At 43.0% G+C, this 23632-nt stretch overlaps 1 protein-coding gene across 2 annotated transcripts in view; it reads right to left on the reverse strand.

Annotated features, from left to right (window-relative positions):
- Positions 1-22505, reverse strand: part of RAMP1 (receptor activity modifying protein 1) — a 72235-nt gene extending 49730 nt beyond the window's left edge. The window contains exon 1 of one of the 2 annotated variants that reach the window (XM_066575366.1): positions 21568-22496. In XM_066575366.1, the coding sequence (XP_066431463.1) occupies positions 21568-21619 (52 nt within the window). In that variant the 5' untranslated portion in view covers positions 21620-22496. Of the gene's footprint in view, positions 1-21567 lie in introns of both variants that reach the window. The other variant, XM_066575367.1, reaches the window with a different exon arrangement.
- Positions 22506-23632: the final 1127 nt, after the last annotated feature.

The raw sequence follows: 23632 nt of genomic DNA on the forward strand, positions 1-23632 counted from the left end.
GTATCCGCAGCAGAATTTAACATAGAGGTAATATTAAAGCCAAATCCCCAATTGTTTCCATGAGGGTTGGCTGCATTGTGGGGATCCGCAGTAAATTCGCATTGTTCTTCCAATAACGCAGTTGAATACACAAAGTGGAAATCAAAAATCGCACTAAAATCCACATAGAAAAAAATGAACCATTAGCCGAAATAAATACCACAAAATCCGCAAACCGCAACTTCATGTCTTGCGGCTTTCAGGATGGTTTATCAACTGGCCTACAAAAATTCCGCAGTGAGTCTGTCCCATGTGAGCATAGCCTACATAAGGTGTGAGCCTCTGCTCTAGGGCTAGTCTGATATTAATCCTTTGCAATCCAGTGTCGGCCCTCATCTGTCATTACGTTTTCCCTGCATAGCTTTGATATCGAATACATTTCTAACAGTATGCAGAACAGCTCTCCGATGCATATGTATGTTACAGTATATTGGGCAGTGTTCTATTGTGCCTGCAATTACAAGCGTTGGCCACTACACAAGGGTCGGAGCAGAGACTTCCCCTGCTTCTGCTCCAACTCCTGTGTAATTGTGGCACTGTCAGTTGATCGATGGACCCCAGGCTCACAATCAGCTGATTGATGGACCCTAGCCAATCAATTATTGGTGACCTATCCTGAGGATATGGCAGCAATAGTATTTTCCCTGGAAAGCCTCTTTAAACCAAATCTGGGTAATTCTGGACCACGACTCACCTGGATGGCTACTGTGAGTGTTCGGGTTGCCATGCCAGCACAGCATCCTACTTCTACTTTCTCTAGGCCGTGCTCGCATGGCAACCTAATCACTCACAAAAGCCATCCAGGTGAGTCATGGCTCCCCACCAGCCCCTCCACTCACTATAAATACGAGAGGTTGGATAATTGACCTGTTGGAAATGGTGGCATCATATTGTGAAATCCCCTGAAGGACTGGCTGTAGTGGAATGGCAGGACAGAAAGTGGTTGCTCAATGGATGCAGGAAGGCTCTGGTACTTGCAGACCTGGCAGAGGTCCATGTGGAAGAAAAATGCTATGTAAATACAGCCAAATTGTGTGGATGGCAGTTGCTGATAGACAACTGACTGCAGCACTGATCCAGGCAGTGGTTGGAGTCACAGTCACCCCACAAACAAGTGTAAACCGATTGCTTGAAGCTGGATTGCACTTTGGGACCGCCTGCAGTGTGTTCTCTTAAATTGATTTCACTGCCAGCAACGACTAATGCGGTGCACTTTTAGATGCAACTGGACACATGAATGGAGAACCGTTTTGTTTATTGACGAGTTCCGACTCTGGGTGGGACAAAGTGACCAAATGTAGGCAATGTGGGGCAAATTGTCAACGTAGCCATCAGTGTTGTGGAGAAAGGTCTCACCCTGCTGTGATTTCAGAGCACCACAGACCCAACCCCAGGAGTCATGGTTTGGGGTCAATCAGTTATGACAGCAGGACTGAGTTTGTGGTTGTTGAAGGCACAATGACTGTCTGCCAGTATGTGGATAGAGTGGTACACCCTGTTGTCATACCCTTTATGATCACCACCTAAAATGGTATCTTCCAACAGGATAATGCCCGTACGCATACTGCAGCCATCACAGGACATGAATTGTGATGTGTCATGACCATGGAATAGCCCACACGGCCCCCAAAAGTATCCCCAATACAGCATGTCTGGGATGCCATAGGTAGACTCATTCTGTCACATGGCCACCTACCACAAACTGCACAACTGACTGCAGAAGTCATGCAGCCACTGAGAAACATACCTCAACAATATCCGAATACTTACTAGTTCAATGCCTGCAAGGATCGAAGAGTATCTAGGTGTTTACAGTGGGAACACTACTTACTGAAACCTGTACAGAACAGTAATAAACTTTGCCTGATCCATTCTAGTTTGCTAACATATGTTCTAGGTATGACTGTACACATTTACCATCTTTCCTAAAATTCTACTAATCCCTTCTGGGTGTAACACTTTCAAATTCCACCAGTGTATTTGGATAGAGCGTTGCCCAACTCCTCATTAATCGAAAGAATTGTGCAAGTATGAGAAGTATTCTGCATAATCTACCCCCAAGCCAAAAATACATGGAGATACTTTATAACCCTTCCCACAGCAGAAAGTATATGTACATTTGCAAGCAGGAAGGACTTCTTAGTGACCATACAGGAGCCATATGTTTAACCAATAATACAATACAATCAGTATTAAATTGTGGTGTTGGCACCAACACAGACAGCCCGAGCCCTGTTCTAGGATAGTTCCTTGTAAGGAATACAGTACCTTAGGTATGCCCTAACAGATGCCTTTATAGAGGTTTGATTACAAGCTTCTACATTGTAGTTTATAAATTAAAGATCAGTAATAAAAAGTGAAACCAATAAATAGTTTTTAAAAAGTTACAAGAACATACAATTAGCAACATTAATAAAATAATAACACTTGTCAAATGTCAGGTAATGGGAAGCAAACAATAAGGCAATGTCCTTCACTGAAAGCGCTGCGGAATAAGTTGGCGCTATACAAATAAAGATTATTATTAACTGGTTATACAATTTATGCAAGTTCCCTTAGGATCTGATGCATTTTGTCTCCTACCTCCAATCAACAAGGGCGAAGACTTGCAAGGTCTGCAGAGTACACTCACATAAGAGCAGGAATGTTGTGTGATATTAAAGGCAGGCTAATTCCTCTTACTGGGTATCAATGACACATCCGGTGCTTTCTGCTATTAAAGCTCCCAGTCCTGACGTTGCACAGATTCAGCCAGGTTTGTCGACAGCAGTCATTATATGCTTCTATGCAGAGGTTCTCGGCGCCATCTCTGGGATCTCTAGTTTTAGCATATATTGAGAGGAGCAGGAAAACAATTCTTCACTCCAACACCATCATAATATGGACAGCGCATTCAAAGCTGAAATAGTCTACTAATTAGCATCTAAATTATAATGATGAAAAACTGAAGCTGCTAGCCCCACGATGATGGAGTCGATATTATTGTATCTTGACGCCACCGGAAGCTAGGGGTTTGACAGGAGGAATGTCCCTCACACCCCTAGCTACCAATTGGGTCAAGGCACGAAGGTCTTAGCAGGACAGTGTGCATAAATGCTGCCATGTTACGGCTGTAACATGGCAGCATTAAAATGTAATTATGTAAGCCTAACAAGTTATCTTACCCTCACCCTAAAGTCTCCTGCTCCCCGCTGCCACCCTCTTTGCTTCTGTTCTGCCGACGGCCGCGCTGGAAAGGCCTGCTGTATGCATTTTCCCTGCACTTTCGCCCCGCTGTATCTTTTATCCCTGCACTTTTAGTGGCGCTCCAGGACCTTCTTGCAAGCAGGGGGCGTAACCCCCCTGTCAATCTTGGCTCCAATAGCACTTCCTGGTGGCGTCAAGATACCTAATACCAATGGAGTCTTCACATCCAGGATACTTGCTTCTTGACTAGGGCAAATCATTAAACAAGAGCCAATGTCTGTCATTCTTGTATCTGTCTGAAAACTGTACAAGGGAAGTAAACTATACAGTGTCACAGGTTCTGGACAGGGTGCTTACAAGCTTCCTCCTATGGGCAGCAACAGGCATCGGCAGGACAGATACAGTTAGTTTCTTTGTATCAGGCTGCTATTGCAGGAGTGCTAAAGGCTGCCACTGATGCTTGCATTTTCCCAACAATTGCCAGGCTGAACCTGCAAGCAGCACTATTACACGAATGTTGACAACATTCATGCAATAGCACCATTACAGTAGGTTACCCATACATCCTGTGGCCAATCCAGGGTATCTGCATGCAGATTACCATTAACTGCTGGGCTGTACCTAGACTTGCCATAGTTTCTAGTGGCAAATCCAAGTGCAGCCTGGCAATTAGTGGTAATCCACATGCCATTACCATAGGTTGGTCACAGTGTGTATGGATTCCCTTAGGGCTCTTTCACACGAGTGTATATTGGCTGCCGTTGTCACGGTCGGCCGATATACACTACGATCAGATTCCAATGCATCAGATCACATGGCCGTATTCCGGCGTTGTGAAGGTGCAGCCGGCACAACATAGCGCCAAGTGCTTTCACGGCGGCCCGAAAAGAGAGTCCTGGAATCTTTCCGTCGGGAATACATCAGTCACTGCATGGGCTCCTATGAGAGCCAATGACAGCGGCCGGAGAAGGAAGGTGGGAGGGAGTTTAGCAGCGTGACTGCTAAACTCCCTCCCTCTTCTCTCCTCCTCTCTGGTTGTTTGCAATGGGAGAGGAGGGATGGGGGCAGAGCTAAGTGCCGTTCCATCCCGCCTCCTACCTTTGCTGGCTGCCGACAAAGGGCAGAGAGGGGGTGGGAGCTTAGCTCCGCCCCATCCCACCTTCTCCTATTGCAAACAGCCAGAGGGGAGGAGAGAGGAAGTGAGCTGGCGAGGGGGAGGGAAGGGCAATGGGGTGAACCCAGCCTTAAAGTTCCTTCATGCGAGTGTATGCGCATTTTTGCAGAACGAACAATGTTTTTTTTCGCGTATTTTACTTAGCTCTTTCTGCTCACAGGGCATGTTCATTTGCATTAGGCAAATTAAGACGGACCGCTTAAAATGGTTAATTAGTCCGATATGTAACTTTTCTAGTGGAATTACGCAGTGTGTTATGGATCCCCTTGCGTATTGCACGAACATCCCTTTGACTTCTACGAGGAACTTTGGTGCGCAAATGCACGACAGAGTAGAGCATACTGCGTTTTTCTTGTGCGACTGAAATGCACACATAATATATGGAAATGTGAACGAACCCATTGAAATCAATGGGTTGTATTTGTGCGTGCAATACACCAAGAATTTTGCATGCGCAAATACACCCTTGTGAAGAAGGAGCCCTTAGAGGACATTTACATGGCATGGGGGTGGTATTACATCTGAGCCCTTTTCAGGTGAGAGCCGCTAAACTGCATTACCACACGCAGCCTACGCACAGGAGTGGAGCTGTTCCTTTTATTTTACTAATCTACAAATCTTTTAGCATACATAAGTGAAGGTCTGTAGCTCCTCTTAAAGGCTGGACTTTCCAATTTAGGTTTTGCGGTCTTTCAGGGTCAGGTTCACATAGTACATAATTGCTTAGGCAAATCTGCCAGTTATTTTCAGTACAATCCTTTGGCCTAATTCATAGCAGAAATCCAAATTTTGGCTGTTTCACACGGGCGATTGCGATATCACCGCAAGACAAATTGCAGAAATTTTGCTCATGAGATGTATGAGGGCCAGCGTGGCTTTTTCTCGCAAACACATCGCTGCAGCTTGCGATTTTCTCGCAAGAAAGACAACAAGACTTTCTAATGTTAAAAATGCATCATAGAAAACTCGCAAGTTCGTGCGTTGTGATGCGATAAAACGAAGGCTCCATAGGGAAACACGGGTGATAAAGAACAAAACACAGAAAGATAGGGCATGCCTCAATTTTTCCCACGCAACACTGCATAAGTAAAAACATCGCCAATGTGAAGGAAACCATTGAAAAGCTTGGATTTCCTAATTCGGCCCCATTGTAATTTACCAGAGCCAATCCAGGACCCTCTAGAGCAGAAGCAATGACATTAGTGAAACTGCTGAGAAGTTCTCCCATTACTTTCAATGGGGAAACCTAGCATGCGGTGCCATGCTGCTGACGGCCCCATTGAAAACAATGGGCGCTGTGGTGTGAGGGCACGCCCAAAGACAGGGCATGCCGCGATTTGTTTCCAACATCGCATCCGAGTTTTAAAAATTGATGGCCTATTTCAGGCCCTTTATAGCTGATCGTGGGGATCTGGCTCCTGCTAACGGAACTGCAGTGTTTGTTGTGCCACTGAAGTGAATGGACAATGCTGCAAGAATTAAAACAGTCGCTATGAACAAGATTGCAAGCAGATGTAAACCTCAAAGAGGTGATGCATGAAGGCTCCGGCCCCTGATGAACCCATTTAAATTTTCAGAACAACGAACAAAAATAATGCGGTCCCGTGTTAAGCAATGTATTATAGAAGTGATACCTTTATTGGCCGTGGGGTTTTTATGGAAGGGTACTGAACACCACATGGAACTATCTAACTAACTAGGAAAGTTATATTTGAAAGCAATGATGAAGGGGCCTCTGAGCTCTGTAAACTTGCAAAATGTATTTTTCTGGTTAGTCAATAAAGGTATTACCTCTATAATACTTTGGTCTTTTTAAACATTTTTTATACAAAAGCATTTAAAGGGGTTGTCTCGCGAAAGCAAGTGGGGTTCAGCACTTCTGTATGGCCATATTAATGCACTTTGTAATGTACATCGTGCATTAAATATGAGCCATACAGAAGTTATTCACTTACCTTCCCTGCGCTGGCGTCCCCGTCTCCATGGCGCCGTCTAACTTCAGCGTCTAATCGCCCGATTAGACGCGCTTGCGCAGAAGGGTCTTCTGCCTTCGGCTCGGTCTGGCACGAGCAGCATTCTGGCTCCGCCCCCTTCTACACGTCATCGCGTAGCTCTGCCCCGTCACGTGTGCCGATTCCAGTCAATCAGGATAACGATGACGCGTAGAAGGGGGCGGGGCCAGAACGCCGCTGCTGCCGGACAGACCCGAAGGCAGAAGACCCTTCTGCGCAAGCGCATCTAATCGGGCAATTAGACGCTAAAGTTAGACGGAGCCATGAAGACGGGGACGCCAGCGCAGGGAAGGTAAGTGAATAACTTCTGTATGGCTCATATTTAATGCACGATGTGTATTACAAAGTGCATTAATATGGCCATACAGAAGTGTATAACCCCACTTGCTTTCGCGAGACAACCCCTTTAACACTACTTTAATCTTCAGAATGAAAACTTCTGAACCAGATTTAACAGTCACTAGATGGTTAATGTCCCACGATGCCATATAAATCAATTTTAAAGGCAATAGTTCAAAATGTCCTGTACACCACAGCCATAAAAACCAGATAGAAGGGTCAGTTCTGTCAACACTTTCTTCTTTAATTTGGTACTGTGTTTTGTTGGGGGGCGGAGGAGGGGGGGGGGGGTGACACTTCTCTATCAGCCATATTTATCTTTCTTCTATTCTAGTCACCTTTTTTGTGATAACACGTTATTGCAACTTTCAAGTTTGAGGAAGCTACTTCTTTTAGAGAAGTATATTAACCCCTTAACGACCAGCCCATAGTGTTTTTACGTCCTCCCGAAGTGGGCTCTATTCTCTGAGGACGTAAAAACATGCTTCCTGCAGAGAATAGTGCCCCTCGGGCTGTGGACGTGACAGCTCCATGCTGTCGGTGTCCGCAGGTAGCTGACAGCATGGAGCTGTCATCCCGGGCTGTTCGGAGCCCCCCCGGTATTGCGATCGGCGCTATGCAATGGATAGCGCCGATCGCAAAAAAAGTAAATAAAAGTGCATAAAAGTTAAAGATTCAGCTGCTCTGATGGATCCGATCCATCGGAGCAGCTGAAATTACTCACCGAGGTCTGGCACGCTGCTCCCCGCTCTCCTGCCGCTCCGGGGCCCGAAGCCGGTCTTCTGCGCATGCGCGCCAGGCGGCATTACGTCAGCTGCATGCGCAGAAGGCCCGGCGGCGCGGGAGATTTAAAATCTCCTGGCTCCCGGCTCCTGTAGGTAGCCGGGAGGCAGGAGATGTCAGCGGGGACTGCGGTGAGCGGTCCCCGGTACCGCGATCGCCGTTATCCAATGGTTAGCGGCGATCGCGAAAAAGTTAAAAAAAAGTTTTAAAAAAGTCAGTTTCACCTCCCCTCATGGATCGCATCCATGAGGGGAGGTGAAAATACTCACCCCCAGTCCTCAGCGGTGTCCCGATGTCCCGGGACCCGAATCCCCGTCTGCGCATGCGCGCCCGATGATTGACATCGGGCGCGTGAACAGACGGGCTCGAGCCCCGGGAAATTTAAAATCCCTCTGCTTCTGGCTGCCATGTGTAGCTAGGAGCAGAGAGATTATACCGGGGACATGATCACTGTCATCCAATGGATGACAGTGATCATGTAAAGTGAGAAAAAAGTGTAAAAAAGTAAAAAAAAAAAAAAAAAAAAAAGTAAAAAAAAGTTTTTAAAAGTTTAAAAAGCGTACGTTTCATCTCCCCTCACAGATCATATCCGTGAGGGAGGATGAAAGTACGTACCTAAGGCCCCCAGATTTATCCGCGGACCTTACCACAGCTTCTGCACACGCGCCCGTCGCCAAAATGGCGGGTGCATGCGCAAAAGCTGTGGATTGCCAGGATAATTTAAATTCTCCCTGCTCCTGGCTACAAAACGTAGCCAAGAGCATGGAGATTTAATGGGGGTCCGCGGTGAGCGGTTCCTGGTCACGTGTTCGCCATTATCCAATAATGGCGATCACGTAAAAGTAAAAAAAAAAATTTGAAGTTTCATCTCCCCTCACCGATGCGATCGGTGAGAGGAGATGAATCTTTTTACCGGAGGCCTGCGTATTTGAATCCCGACGCGATCTTCCTCCGTGGACCTTCCAGGATTCTGCACATGCGATTGCCGGCAAAAAGCCGGACACATGCGCAGGAGTCGGGGAGCCCAGGAAACTTAAAATCTCCTTGCTCCCAGCGACCAACGGTCACAGAGAGCCTGGAGCAGTGACGGGTGGCCTCGTTGAGCGGTCCCCGGTCACGTGATAAAAAGGTAGCGATCTACCTTTGGCCGGTCTCACATGACCGGATAGGAATTACGGATTCCGCATGCTTCTGATCCGCGGTAATACGCAGATCAATCGCATTGGATTACACAATTCCGCTCACATTAGCGGGTCAGAATTGCGTAATCCACTCGCAGAAAAGAGAACGCAGCAGGTTCTATTTTACTGCGGATATCGGCAACATAGAGCCCATTGTGCTCCATGGTCGCGGATATACCCACAGCCCATACGCAACTACATTGTATACGGGCTGCGGGTACCCATGTCATCGCTAAGCGATGGTGCGGGAAATACAAACAAAGGTGTACTGTGCATGACCGCCTGTGTGAGTACGCAGTTATGCGCAGTACATTACGCAGCCGTACGCAGGGTCACAGCCGGGCTCACAGATGGGATCCGCTGTGGGCCTCCGCAAGCGGATTCCGCCTGCACCCGCGTGAGCCCGGCGTTATTCAGACCGCTACCTGTGATACGTATTTTACAAGAAGCCCCGGGAACGCTCGCTTTCCTGCAGTTCCAGGAGCACCTTGTTGAGCGCCTTCTGTGTGAGACCGCCGCACCTCATCAAGCTTACGGAGACTCACGGAACGCCACTTTTTACACCCCATACCCGCCACTGAGGTCATGAAATACCCCCAAAAAGCATGAGAGGAGGGGGGGGGGGGGATACCCGGTTTTATTGCCCCATGGGCCCATTCCAACCAGCCTCCGTAATTACCCCTGTCTTCGGAAATACTACACAGTTCACATTTTTACTTTTATCTAAGATTTGCGAACGCCAAAAAGGGCGCGGAGGGGGAGGCGGGGAATTTTTAGGGAGTCAATCTTTATTCTGTACAAATAAGCAATGGGGCCTGGAATTTATTCAGTTGTGCTCTAAAATCCAACAGGTGTTCCGTCCTTTATAGGCCTTGCCATGCGTCCTGTAAGTAGATTAGGGCCACAATGGGTATGTTTCTGAACTCGGAACAAACGGGGGTATCCATTTTGGGGTGAACGTCTTCATTCCTATGTGCACTGTACAAAAAAACTGTTTTTAAATTGAAAAAATTGCCAAAAAAATTGAAAATCGTAACTTTTTCCTTCTGCTTTGCTTAGATTCATTCAAATACTGTGGGGTCAAAATACGCAGTACACCCCTAGATGAATTCGTTAAGGGGTCTAGTTTTCAAAATGGGGTCATTTGAGGGGGTTCTTTATAGTTTTGGCCGCTCAATGGCTCTATAAGTGGGCAATGGGGCCTGAAATTTATTCAGTGGTACCCTGAAATCCAACGGGTATTCCTTTCATTGTAGGCCTAGCCATGGGTCCTGTAAGTCTATTAGGGCCACAATGGGTATGTTTCTGAACACGGGACAAACAGGGGTATCCATTTTGGGGTGAAAGCCTTTATTTATATGTGTGCTGTACAAAAAAAACTGTTTTTAAATTGACACAATAGCCCAAAAAATGAAAATCCTATTTTTTTCCTTTTGCTTTGCTTAAATTTATTCAAAAACTGTGGGGTCAAAATATGCAGTACATCCCTAGATAAATTCGTTAAGGGGTCTAGTTTTCAAAATGGGGTCATTTGTGGGGGTTCTATATGGTTTTGGCCGCTCAAGAACTCTACAAGTGGGCAATGGGGCCTAAAAGGACTTCAAGCAAAATCTATGTTCTGAAAGCCACCGATTACTCCTTTTATTTTGGGCCCCGTTGTGCATGCGGACATAAGATTAGGGCCACAATGGGTATATTTCTGAAAACAGCACAAACAGGGGTATCCATTTTGGGGTGTAAGTCTTCCTTCATATGTGTGCTGTACAAAAAAAGCTGTTTTTAAAATGACAGAATTGCCAAAAAAACAAAAATCCAAATTTTCTCCTTTTGCTTTGCTTGAATTTATTCAAAAACTGTGGGGTCAAAATGCGCAGTACACCCCTAGATAAATTCGTTAAGGAGTCTAGTTTTCAAAATGGGGTCATTTGTCGGGGTTCTCTATGGTTTTGGGCGCTCAAGAACTCTACAAGTGGGCAATGGGGCCTAAAAGGACTTCAAGCAAAATTTGTGTTCCGAAAGCCACCGGTCGCTCCTTTAATTTTGGGCTCCGTTGTGTATCCAGACATAAGATTAGGGCCACAATGGGTATGTCTCTGAACACAGGACAAACAGGGGTATCCATTTTTGGGTGCAAGTCTTCCTTCATATGTGTGCTGTACAAAAAAAGCTGTTTTTAAAATGACAGAATTGCCGAAAAAACGAAAATCACAATTTTTTCCTTTTGCTTGGTTTGAATTCATTCAAAAACTGTGGGGTCAAAATATGCAGTACACCCCTAGATAAATTCCTTAAGGGGTCTAGTTTTCAAAATGGGGTCATTTGTGGGGGTTTTCTATGGTTTTGGGCGCTCAAGAACTCTACATGTGTGCTATGGGGCCTAAAAGGACTTCAAGCAAAATTTCTGTTTTGAAAGACACTGACTACTCCTTTCATTTTGGGCCCCGTTGTGGACTCAGATATAACAATAGGGCCACAATGGGTATATTTCTGAACACGGGAGAAATAGGGGTATGCATTTTGGGGTGTAAATCCTGATTTTAATGTAAACTATAGGAAAAAAATATGTCTTTAAAATGACAGATTTGCAAAAATATGAAATTTTACTTTTTCTCCTCTAAATTGAATTAATTCCTGAAAAAAAACTGTGGGGTCAAAATACTCATGACACCCCTCAGTGAATACATTAAGGGGTGTAGTTTTTAAAATGAGGTCATTTGGGGGGGTATCTATTATTCTGACACTCATGAGCCTTTCCAATCTCGGCTTGGTATAGGAAAACAAAGTGTTCCTCAAAATGCTAAAAAGTAATGTAAATTTGTACGTCTCCTAAATAGTTTAAAAAAAACGAAAGTTTTTCCAATGTGCGCCCAAAATAAAGTAAACGGGTGGAAATATAAATCTTAGCAAAAATTTCTATATTATGTTTGCACATATTTAAGATATTGCAGTTGGAAATGTGAAAAAATGACGATTTTTTCAAAATTTTCCCAATTTTGGCGCTTTTAATAAATAAACACAATTTCTATCGGTCTATTTTTTCCGCCTAAATGAAGCACAACATGTGGCGAAAAAACAATGTCAGAATCGCTTGGATATGCAAAACCTTTCTGGTGTTTTTCCATGTTAAAGTGACACATGTCAGATTTGCAAAATTTGGCCTGGTCATTAAGGCGCAAACAGGCTTGGTCACTAAGGGGTTAATAACACTTATCAGTGTTTCCATGTCTGTTATGACAACTGATATATTGTGGCAGTAATGGTCTGAGTTTTAAGCTTATCTGGCATTATCTTATCTTGCTGCTATACCTTTATCTTTGATAAACTATAAATATACCAGTGAAAAGTTTTAGAGCGCCTCCATTTTTATTAATTACATAGTTTATCTTAAATGTACTTTGAAATGAAAGCATAGAACAAAGATGAATAAAAAAGGGGATTAAAAGGTAAACTGTCACATCCCACAGCACCATAAACTTAAGTTATGGTGCTATTCGGGGACGTGACATGGAACCAGGTGACATTTTTTTATACTTGCCTGCTCCTGTAATCCAATAGTGTCCACCTGTGCATGAAAATCTGACTCTTTTTAGAGACCCATGTGTGCGCTTTGCAATAGACTTGAAGAGAAGAGTGCGCACATGGGACTCTGAAGTCTGTGCATGGCACAAAAATCTGGCTCTTTTTCAGAGGGGACATCGCTGGGTCATGGGCGAGTATAAAAAAAAACACATCACCCGGCTCCCCCTCACATCCCCTAACACCATAACTTAGTTTATGGTGCTGTGACAGGTTCACTTTAATTTTGTTTTACCAAATTCTTCTAGATTTTTTGACTCTGCTAGCTGATATAACAGCTTTACACAGTCAAGGCATTCCTTCTACAACTGCATTCAGAATTTGTTCAGAAAGTTCTTCACAACATTGTTGAAGGTCCCATAAATGTGCTGCGCTTGTAGGTTGTATTGCTTTCCCCCTTCTGTGCAGTTGAATCCCATTGAGCTTGTTTGGGATGAGGTCTGGAGCCTGTGCAGGTCATTCCATTCTTTGAAGCCTACCAGCCTCTTATTGTCTTAAGTAGTTCTGACATAACCTAGAAGTATGTTTTCAATCATTGTCTTGCTGTAATATGAATCCCCTGACCAACTAGGTGTACACCAGAGGGTATTGCAAGACGTATCAACATGCTGTGGTAGCCCGTGGTGTCCCATGTGCAAAGTTCCCAGTTCTGGATCCAGCAAAAGAGCTCTTAGACCATCAGGGTTCTTCCTCCATGCTTTACAGTTAAAGTGTCACACACAAACCATCCTTTTACCTACTCGTCGGCCTACAAAAACCCTGCATGATGTAGCAAAGATGTCAAATTTTGATTCATTAGTCAATAAGACCTTCTTCCACTCTGCAGTAGTGCACTGGAGGTGCTGCTTGGCCCAGTCAAGTTTTTTTAAATTTAGTAATCTTAGTAGTGGCTTTTGTTACTGATACTCTACCTCTTAAACCTGCAGATAGAAGTCTTCTCTTCACAGTTGAAATTGAAACTTGTTTATTTATTCTTTTCACATTAAGCTATGCTTGAAGAATTTGGACTGTGAGGCACAGATCACGCAAACTGTTGCCTCTCAAAAACTTCATCTGATTTTCTAGTGGCATTTGGTCCGCCAGACCTCCTCCTGTCAGTTTCCTCCAGTTTCCAAGTGCCTTTTGATGGTACAGGAAGCCGCCAAGAAAGCCAAGATGGCAGTTGGTACAATTTTGCTGTAGGACAGACCTACAGTTCTAAGGTTTCTAATAGTCTGTTTTTGGTCAATTGCCTTTTTCTTGCCATTACGATAGCAATGTTCTCTATAAAGAGCACAACTATCCAAATCCCATCCTAGAGGATGTTGTAATGCAGCCTGCTCCAACACTGGCTATATAGAATCAGAGGGTTTGAAAGTAAGCTACAAAAGTTGAGACGCTTGTAGGAATAGTTTGCATCCAATTTCAAACCATAATTTGCATTCTGTGCTACACAGCAGCTGCCATTGATGAGTTTACTGAAAAAAGCCCTTTGGTTTGCATCATAAATTCAGACTATTGTTGCGTTTCAGGTTAAAGTTTCTTTTGAACCTTTGAACCATTTCATGTTATTTGCTGGACATGGACTGTGTTAATGTCAAAAATAACTAGAAAAATGGAGGTATTCTACGACTTTATGTATTTACAACGTGTATGTATTAACAGGCCTACGCTAGCCACTAAATATATTTCCAATCTCTTAATTCACTATTTTTTTTCAGCGACAATGCTTGTAAAAAAAAAACAAAAACAAGCAAACAATATATAAAACACACAAGAATGAATTTGAAGTGTTTTTTACTGGTTTTTCTAAGCATTTTTTGTGACCTTTTATCTTTTAATATTCAATAATATGTGTTTTCCAAGCCTTTATAGAGACGTCTAGGGAAAGAAATGCCAGAATGAACTCCTTACCCAGAGCAGATGCAATCTCTGCATTTTGAAAAAAGGGTATGGCTCCCAAAAATACCACAACCCAAACTCTTTGGCCCCGATTTAATCAACACAGGCACTTCTATGCCTCTCAATATAAACTGCGCTGCAGTAAGTTGTGCTGGTCTTAAAGGGGTTGTCCCGCGCTGAAAGGTTTTTTGTTTTTTTTTTGCATAGGCCCCCCGTTCAGAGCAGGACAAACCCAAGGGATGTGTTGAAATTAAAAAAAAAAAATGTTACTTACCCGAATGCCCTCTCTGCAACTTCTTCCTTCTTTTCCTCCAAGATGGCCGCCGGGTTCTTCACCCACGATGCACCGCGGGTCTTCTCCCATGGTGCACCGTGGGCTCTGTGCGGTCCATTGCCGATTCCAGTTTCCTGATTGGCTGGAATCGGCACACGTGATGGGGCGGAGCTACGCGATGATGCGTAGAAGGGGGCGGAGCCAGAACGCCGCTCGTGCCCGGACCGACCTGAAGGGAGAAGACCCTTCTGCGCAAGCGCGTCTAATTGGGCGATTAGACGCTGAAATTAGATGGCACCATGAAGACTGGGGCGCCAGCGCAGGGAAGGTGAGTATATACCTTCTGTATGGCACATATTTCATGCACGATGTATATTACTAAGTACATTAATATGGCCATACAGAAGTGTTTAACTTAACTTGTCATCGTGGGACAACCCCTTTAACAGATGCACGCCTTGTAAATGTTTCAAGTTATGGAATATCACACTCCTCCCCCAAAATCTTATCCACTCTTTGAAAGTGTTACGAGCATGGCATAAAAACTGGAGAAGCTGCAAATTTTTTTGCTAAAGAAAATAAAAAAAAGTGTACCAAAATGTGCCTTTTTTTTGTTTTACACCAGAAAATGTGTCCAAGTGTATTGATAAATTCTTCTCTTCGTATGTAGCATATTTTACATTTCACTTTAAACTACAAACAAAAACACAAAAAGCCACAGAAATGCCGCCAAACACTGTGTGAATCCAGCCTTAAATGGGTTTTACAAGAAAACAAACAGATGGTCCATGGTTAGGAAAGGACATGCATGTGAAATAGGTCAGAGTACGATCCTCAGGACACCCCATGAGCAGCAGAAAAGTGCTGCGTTGCTCAAGTCTCATCCTTCATTCACTGTGGCTTATATTTATAATCATTTCAAATTCTTGCATAATACTAGTATTCATTCTATTCCCACAATTCCAGATGCCCGAGAGCCTCAGTGGGTTTTGCACAGTAAAAATACTTCGACATTAACAAGAGGCTCTTATTGTGTATCTTGGGGTAGATTCTCTTATGCTCAAGCAGTACAGAAAATGTTTTGCACCAAAATCTGACTGAGCAACAAGAATGATAAATGTTGTAACATGGACATATGACACTTCAGTAATGTAGAAGTCATTCCATACAACCTCCCCAAGGCTAGCTGCTTCACTTTAAGGGTGCCCACACACATTGTGGAAGGTTTAATATATGGGACTTGTAATGTTAAAATCGCGATCGCGCAAAATCGCAATTTACCGCGAAATCGCGATTTTGTGCGATCGCGATTTTAACATTACAAGTCCCATAGACCCCTGCAGAGAAAAAAATGCTGCGAATTTCGCAGGGAAAAAAATCGCCAGTGGGTGGGCGCCCTAATAGTGCAAATTTAGACTAGAGAGTCTTTAAATGTGCCGGATTTATCACAGTGACTGCTGAAATGATAAATCTGTCAAAGTTTTAGACTGTCTAGTCCAGTGATGGGCAACCTTTTGAGCTTGGAGTGTCAGCTCCCTGCTCCGCTGGCTGGAAGTGAGGTCAGCAGACTAACCGGAAGTCCCAGAACTAGACGCTCTGTTCCGGAGAGTCTACAGCAATGTTATATCCTCGGCCACTGCACCTGGCCGGGAAGGAGCAGAGGATGAAACATCCTTCTTGGTTCTCGGCATGCAGCCTCATACTTCTCTGTATGTGGCGGCATGTGGCCGCGTGTCAGCGAAAATGGCTACGCGTGTCATAGGTTCACCATCACGGGTCTAGTCTAACATTATACTACTTATTAGTTGGTGCAGTTTGACAAATTTTGGTGCATGTTTTTGTCATACAGTTTGGAATATTTATGCCATGCCCATTTGTCAGATTTGTCAAAAAAGTACCTAAAATGCACCATAAATATGGTACAAAAGTATGTTAGACTGACAGAAAACTGTTGAATTTCCAATTGTAAGGCCCCCTGTCCACAGGCAATTCTTCATTGTGTTATCCGCGGCGATAATCAGAACGCAGGTAACACATGAAACGCTTTCCATAGGATAACTACGGAAAGTGCAGCCCGATGTACACGAGTGGAAATCCGCCGCAATTTTCCGCTCAAGTATAAAAATCGCGGTACTTCTGTAAACACGAATTATCATTATTTGAAGAAATCAACAAAATGAATGAGCAAAAAGTGAATTATTTCACATAATTCACTTTTACATTTCGCAATCTTTCAGATCTCGATCACATGCCTCCAGATCCTTTTACACGGCAAGATAGATTGGAAGGAGCATGCAAGCAGAGTTGAAATAGCGTATATCGTTCACCTGGCGTGCATTCAAACCAAATAATTGGGTAGTTTTGATTGTTCATTAGATCATAGTCGCAGCTCTGATCCACCCTTTAACCAGTTCTTTTTTATCCAGCAAAACGTACACCTGTCTATACCAAAGGACGCAGTGGCAGACGAACAAAAGTTTGTCAAGTCCACATTGAAAGATCCGAGCGGCGATAATCTAACGATTTACCGCTGATTATTTACCGATCGTGTTTACAACAAAGTATCATGTAAATCATTTGCTCTAACAATTATTTATAAGATAGCTGTGCAAACTCATGCAATATCCTTAGGGGCAAAATGTCACTTGCAAGCAGGAGTATTGCAGATAGGTTACTTCTGCAACAGTCAACAGGTCACAAGCAACGTTAAAAGTCAACCTGTTACACTGCATTGTATTATAAATGGTCATCATTCAATCTCTGCAAGCCTTTATGGGCTTAGATAAAGCTTTATTTTAGCATAATGAAGAATTATGCCGCTTTAATTCCTCATCAGAAAATGAGTTTAGAAAAGAGGCTGAAAACCAACACAGACCCCATTCTGTTCTCAGCTATTAGCAGTGGATGCAACTAAGGCGCTTTTCCATGTGAATGTGCACAGAAGATGTAACTTGAAAACACTTGAGACTGGAATCAGATGTGCATTTTTGGTGCAGTTTTTGAATTAAAGCAAGGAGTTCATTTAAAAAATGGGAACTATTAAAGGCAGGTCTTCTCCTCCTCCGTCCTGCTGGATACTTTTTTGAGTTTGTCTCAAGACACAGAAGTGCTGCCAAGAAGTCATAGAAATAGGGATGAAGATGCAAACCTTTTGTTGTGTGATGTCTGCAGCCCGTTGGAATACGCTACATTGTGCACAAATTGTCAGTGAGATGCTACAACCGTTACGTGAGGAATTACCAATAAGGAAGGCGTTATCACAAGTCACATGCAAGTTGCTACTGCAGTTGCAACATGGCAAAAGTCGGAGTAGCCACAGGTGAAGAAGGGGTACAGCAGAAAAGTACTCCTCCATTTCTGATGATAGAGGACCTGTTATTACTTAATGTCACAACACAGTTTAATGTTTACAAACATATTGCTCATTTTACCCTGGGTACTGTTACTAGGGGTTCAAGTCACAGCAACAGGCCTGCTAACACACCTACCTGCTGCGGGACAATATTTATTACCCAGGCAACCTAGGCGAATCTCCCGGGCCTCCACTAAACCCGAAGCGCGATTAGGTTACCAGCCTGTACTTATACTGTCTGATACTGGATTCTTTGGAACCTCTCATTTATCCTATTAATTAGCCGTCAGCGTGGGAGCTGGGTATAAGCTCGTAAGGCCGGGTCTGGTTACAGCTTCTTACAGATTTCCCCTGAAATCCAGGAGAAAATAGCTCTGCAGGCAGTGCTATTCCATCGGGGGAAATGTTGGCATGTGTAGCGGTACCTAGACAGAACCCAGTACCGTTATTGGGTTCGGTCCGGCACGTGCTGCGTCTGCCACTTCTGGTTTTACCATTCGGCTACTGTGACGGAGCTGAACAATGGAATTAAACAGCACAATTGTGACCGAGCTCAGAGGTGTGAATTTACTATAAACAGCATATAATGGCTGATCACAAAATGAACAAATACACATGCAACCATATAAAAAATAATATACTGGCACAATGTAAAGATGTCCAGAGTGTTCTAGAAAAAGGGAAATAAATGTTAGGTAAATGGTCCAATAGAATACATCTATTTCATACTTCAACTTAAACGATTCTGGAACTGATGCAGAGAATGATGGAAGAGGGTATTGTATGAGTACATGCTTACGCTCCGCTCACACATCAGCTATTCACACTCAGTACTTTATGCCTTTTCTGACAGGAATGGGCTCAACAGCGGATCAGATGGATTTCACTCAGACTCGGCTTTGTATATAATTGTTGGAAAAAGTATCCATTGTTCTCCAATTCAGAAAACATTTGTTGTCACAAAGGATAAGGACAGGATTTCATACACAATATCCATCACAGAAGTAAAAAACATGGTTTCTTTTATTTAGGGACAAAGATGCAGCAGATTACAAGAAAAGCCGCAATGCTTTGTCAGACCAGTTGTATAACCGATACCAGCCGTGTCCCAACAGGTCCAACAGGGCTCGCATTATGGTGCTCATTCTTTTGGCAAAAAATATATATATATGCATGCATTGCTATTCTTCCCATCACATTGGATGGAATTATCAGTAGAGCCTCTGACACAGATGTGGACTGAGGCTTTACTACAAAGTAATCTGTAGTGGCCATTGGCCAAGTATAATTGTGTTAACAATGGTTCTCAGAAAACCGGTGTTAAGGTGGCCATACTGAATAGATAGAAGGAGGCTGATGGTTGAACCAATGAAGGACTGTACAGTGAATGGATGTGACCATGCACATTTTCATTTATATTGTACGTTGCGGTCGTTTATACTTGTCATACATATTCAATGACAACAGCAGATGGACGAAAGATCTTTCATAAGATGATCTTCTTCCCAGTTGGGCACCATTCTCCTGGCATATAGGCATACAGCATCTGAGTTTATATGCTAGGTGAATGGCACCAGACTGCTGCAGCGGTCACACGGCGTCAGTTGCATAACAGACACCAGGAGGGCCACAGGGCTGTAGAGCTGGATCCCAGATCAACACCATAGGTTTTGTTATTTTAAGCCCCGTGCACTGGTCCTTAAATTATATTGTATCTGGACAACTACCTTAAAAGATCCTTTATCTAACAATGGGATGAAAAATTTAAATTTTGCCAAATTCTTTTCAGACAACAGTCCGCTGCCGACTGAAAATTGTTTGTCAGATTTTACCCAACAAATAATCCTTTTGGTTGATATCTATTTTTACCAACTTTAGCCAAATGTATATGGGCACCTTTAGATGGAGTAGCACATGGGCTTCTCCCTAGCTGCAGCCACTAAAATGTTCTAAATGTTTTTTTTAAAAACTTCCTCAATCAGATCAGATGGATCGGACTTTGTGCTCTACATGTTAAATATATTCTAAAAGATATGCATGTTTCATCTACACGATACGGTCCCGTACTCATCTCAGTCTACTGGAGAAAGTTTCTCTACGCTGAAAACCCCCGCTTCCATTACTCAGGACCTCTATATACTGGGTATAGTTGATGGACATACAATTAAAAACAAAACTGTATTTCCTAGTCTAGAAAGAGAGCACTTTGCAGCAGATGGTCCTCAGACTCACCTACCTTGCCATTATGAAAGCAGCTACTAAACCGTAATCCCCTATGAAATAATTGTATAGAAAATAGACACTATATAGACAAGTTTCATAAAACTTGTGAAGTATGAAGAACCTGTCTAATTCCTATGCCATTCCCTATCTTCAATTACAGGTAGTTCCAGCCTCCAGATGGTTCCTCAACCAATACACACAGGCTAGAGTGGGTAACAGAAGGGTCAAGTAGTATGTGTAATGATCACCATATACTACTTGACCCTTCGGTTACCCACTCTAGCCTCAATACAAAGGATAGCACGTTCACTTATCCTAATGGCATATCTCAGGAGCTATGCTGATCACACTAAAATTTATATCACTGTACAAATAACGTGCTGTTAGGTCACAATCCACTTTCTTTGTATGCTTTTGCTAATGTGCGTAATTATTGTGCACTCTATTAGTTTACTTGTATGTGATGGTTCTCTTTTTGTTGGATTGAAAAAAAAAAATTCCAGATGCAGCAATGAGAAAAAAAAAAAAAAAGATCACACTTCTCATAAGTTCTGAATGCATCATAAACATAATGTTATGGCCAAAAACTAGCCAAAAAATGATGCATTGAAACTCCAACAGATTTTGTTAATTATCTGTGGTTTGCACGAATGAACATGAACAAATGGCTGAGAATTCGGATAAAATCTGTAAATTTGCATGGCCAGCATTAGTCGTCCTTGAAAATAATTTTTGTAATTTGCATGCAGCTTTTTGTAAATCCACAAGGTGAAAGACATTTTTTAAAAGTCATTGAAAGAAAGAGCTTTATTAATGGTGTCATAGGATTCCTGAATTTGGAAATTGCAAAACAGTGCAAAGTGGCACATGTCCTAATAAAGTTGGTGTATGCTACTACAAAAACATTAACCATCTTCCCTGCTACTCATACTTGGCGTAGATCAATGATTTGGGACAAAAAAAAAAATTTGCCTGCATTTAATAAATTGTGAGTATATTATGACTCCTTTTAGTCTGGTGCCTTTTTCTAGAAGTTTTCGAAACAGTTGGGGTAAATATAAGGAAAGGATATACTCCTTCTTAGCCAATTTTGCTTTATAAGTCTCTTCCACAGTATACATAGTAACAGGAAAAATGAAAATTTGGACATAAAGAATTAGATATCTGCCACCTGTCCATAATAGCCACTAGAGATAATTGGTTGTTCAGTTATTTCTAAGTGTCATAGAAAATCAAGACAATATTCTTCTATTGCATTCCAAGATATTCGGATTACATAATTGCTATAAATAACAGCTATAATCTCTTCTGAATAATGTAAGCAGGTAGGGTTGTACAGGAAGGTAATCATCAAATACCTGTCAGATGTGTCATACAAGTACTTCCAACAGGACAGAAACAACTCAGGGTGGTGACATAAAGCTCATTCTGATAATTAGAAGCACTTGGATGTTACACCTTAGAGTCACAGGTACAAGTGCATGTTATAAACATTGTATGAGAAATCTCATGCTGAGGACCACGTTCAGTCACGAAGAGTCCCTTACCTAGGAGGATCCAGAGGAGATGTCTGGAAGCAAGGAGAAATCCCAGGTTCATTTCTGGACAATGTGTCCACAGCTTAGGTGGCTATGTAAAAACAAATTAAATGAACCATCTGAAGGCTGTACAAGTCTGGGTCCCCACTCTTAGGATATAAAAACCAGGCAAATCCAGGTGCAAGAGAACTTCCAACTGCCCCCAAAATGAGGGAGGTTCTTGAATGGACCAACCACCTGTTGCTGTTTTATGGTTCTCCGTTAGAAAAAAAAAAAAAAAAAAGCTCAGTCTTAAGCGATCCGCCAAGCAAATCCTACCGTGCGGATGTGGTTTATCCTAGAGAAAAGTCTTCTTTAGAACCCAAAGAACCTCTTAAGTAGCAAGAACTGCAGAAGATGGATCAAAGAAAAGCCTATGCATGTTACATCTAATGCTTGTTGCTGTGGTTTATTTCATCCTTGCCTACAACCCTTCCATGGGCTGCCTGACATTTAAGTCTCTTCTTGTTGAATTAAGAAGTCTTTCTCTGCAAGTCCTGATCTCCCCTTCCTAAGGAAGGTTTTGGTGAGGTGGGTGGAAGACCCTCTCTTCTTAGCTGATGATCAGTGTGTGGATGGATAGCATTGCCCTTCCCTTTGTGTGAGTGGAGGGGTTTTCTGTAGCTGGAGGCTCTCCAGTGCCTCTGTATGTGTAGTCCCCTGCCTCCCCCCACTCACAGTATATAGATAGGGAGGATCCTACCTCCTCCTCCTGTGTAAGTAGTTGTCTGCTCTCCTGTCTCCAACTTCTATCGCGTGCATCTAAGTTTAGCTTCAGGTCTGACATAAATAGGATCTGTAGGAAGAGCCTGCAGCCCAGATCCTGGACTACAATGCCAGTAATGCTTCTGCCAATGTGGTGCTGCCTGCAGGAGTCACACTGTGGATCTGGGACGGATGGCTCTGCAGGAGTTTCCCGAGTTAGGTGCTCCTTGTGTAATGCAGTCTGCGCTGCTTCCACCCACAGTGACAGTACAGGGCAGAGGATTAGTAGATACAAACTGCAGTACCTGTCATTTCCAGTCGTCCCTGCCAGCTGATCATGCCACATTCATTAGTCTGGCTGCACTTCTCTTTATTGCACTAGAACCTGTATTTATATCTGAAAACACAGGAACAGAATATTATGTATTATTTGGCCATTAGCAGATGGATCATTCAGAAAGTGCATACATGTAATGACCCATGTCTGCTAGTTTTAGGTTTCCTTTATACACACACTTGTTGTGGCTTGTAAAAAAATGAAATTGAAAAATCAAAAAGGCTTATTAAAAAAAGGCAGAGTTAAAAAAAAAAATCTCCAAATCAAAATCTGCATGTCTAACACAAGACTGATGCAGAATTAAAAGCTGTTTAATTTGGGGGGCAATTCCTCATCAAAATACGTATATAGGGCTTAGGATTCATTCTCATGTATCATGCAGCTTTTACCACCGTGGGTGAGATGGCTATCGTTGCATATGGCAGCGATTGTGCACTGCGCATGAGAACATACCTCACACACGCGGTCGTGCGCAGTGTGACTTTTTTTTTTTTTTTTTTTTTTAATTCCCAGCTCTGTCCCATAGTGGGATCGCATATGCAACGCCGCACATACATAATGTATTGAGTATGTACAATGTTAAATATGTAACCCATAGACAATATGGCTATGCACGCAGTAAAATAGAACATGCTGCGTTCATTTTCATGCATGTATTACATGCAATGTATATACGCAAGTGTGAGTGGATCAATGAAAATCAATGTGCCTTCACTGACTCCATTCGCCACATATTGAAAATACGTGGGAATAAGCCCTTATCCTCACGTCAGTATTTTGTACCAGGAGTGGAGCGTACGGAGAGAAAGTATAATAGAAAGATTTGCATTTCTTCTGTATTTTGAAAGCCAATGCCAGGAGCCGGTCCAAAATATAGATGTGTGAATAAGCCCTTAGACATGCAGATTTCCACAGTGGCAAATTCCACTGTGTTGTGTGGAACAATTCAATTCTGTGGATTATGTGTAAAAGGTCTCTTTGAGGTAATTTAAA

The sequence above is a fragment of the Eleutherodactylus coqui genome, chromosome 8 (genome assembly GCF_035609145.1).
Source record: "Eleutherodactylus coqui strain aEleCoq1 chromosome 8, aEleCoq1.hap1, whole genome shotgun sequence".
NCBI lineage: Eukaryota > Metazoa > Chordata > Amphibia > Anura > Eleutherodactylidae > Eleutherodactylus > Eleutherodactylus coqui.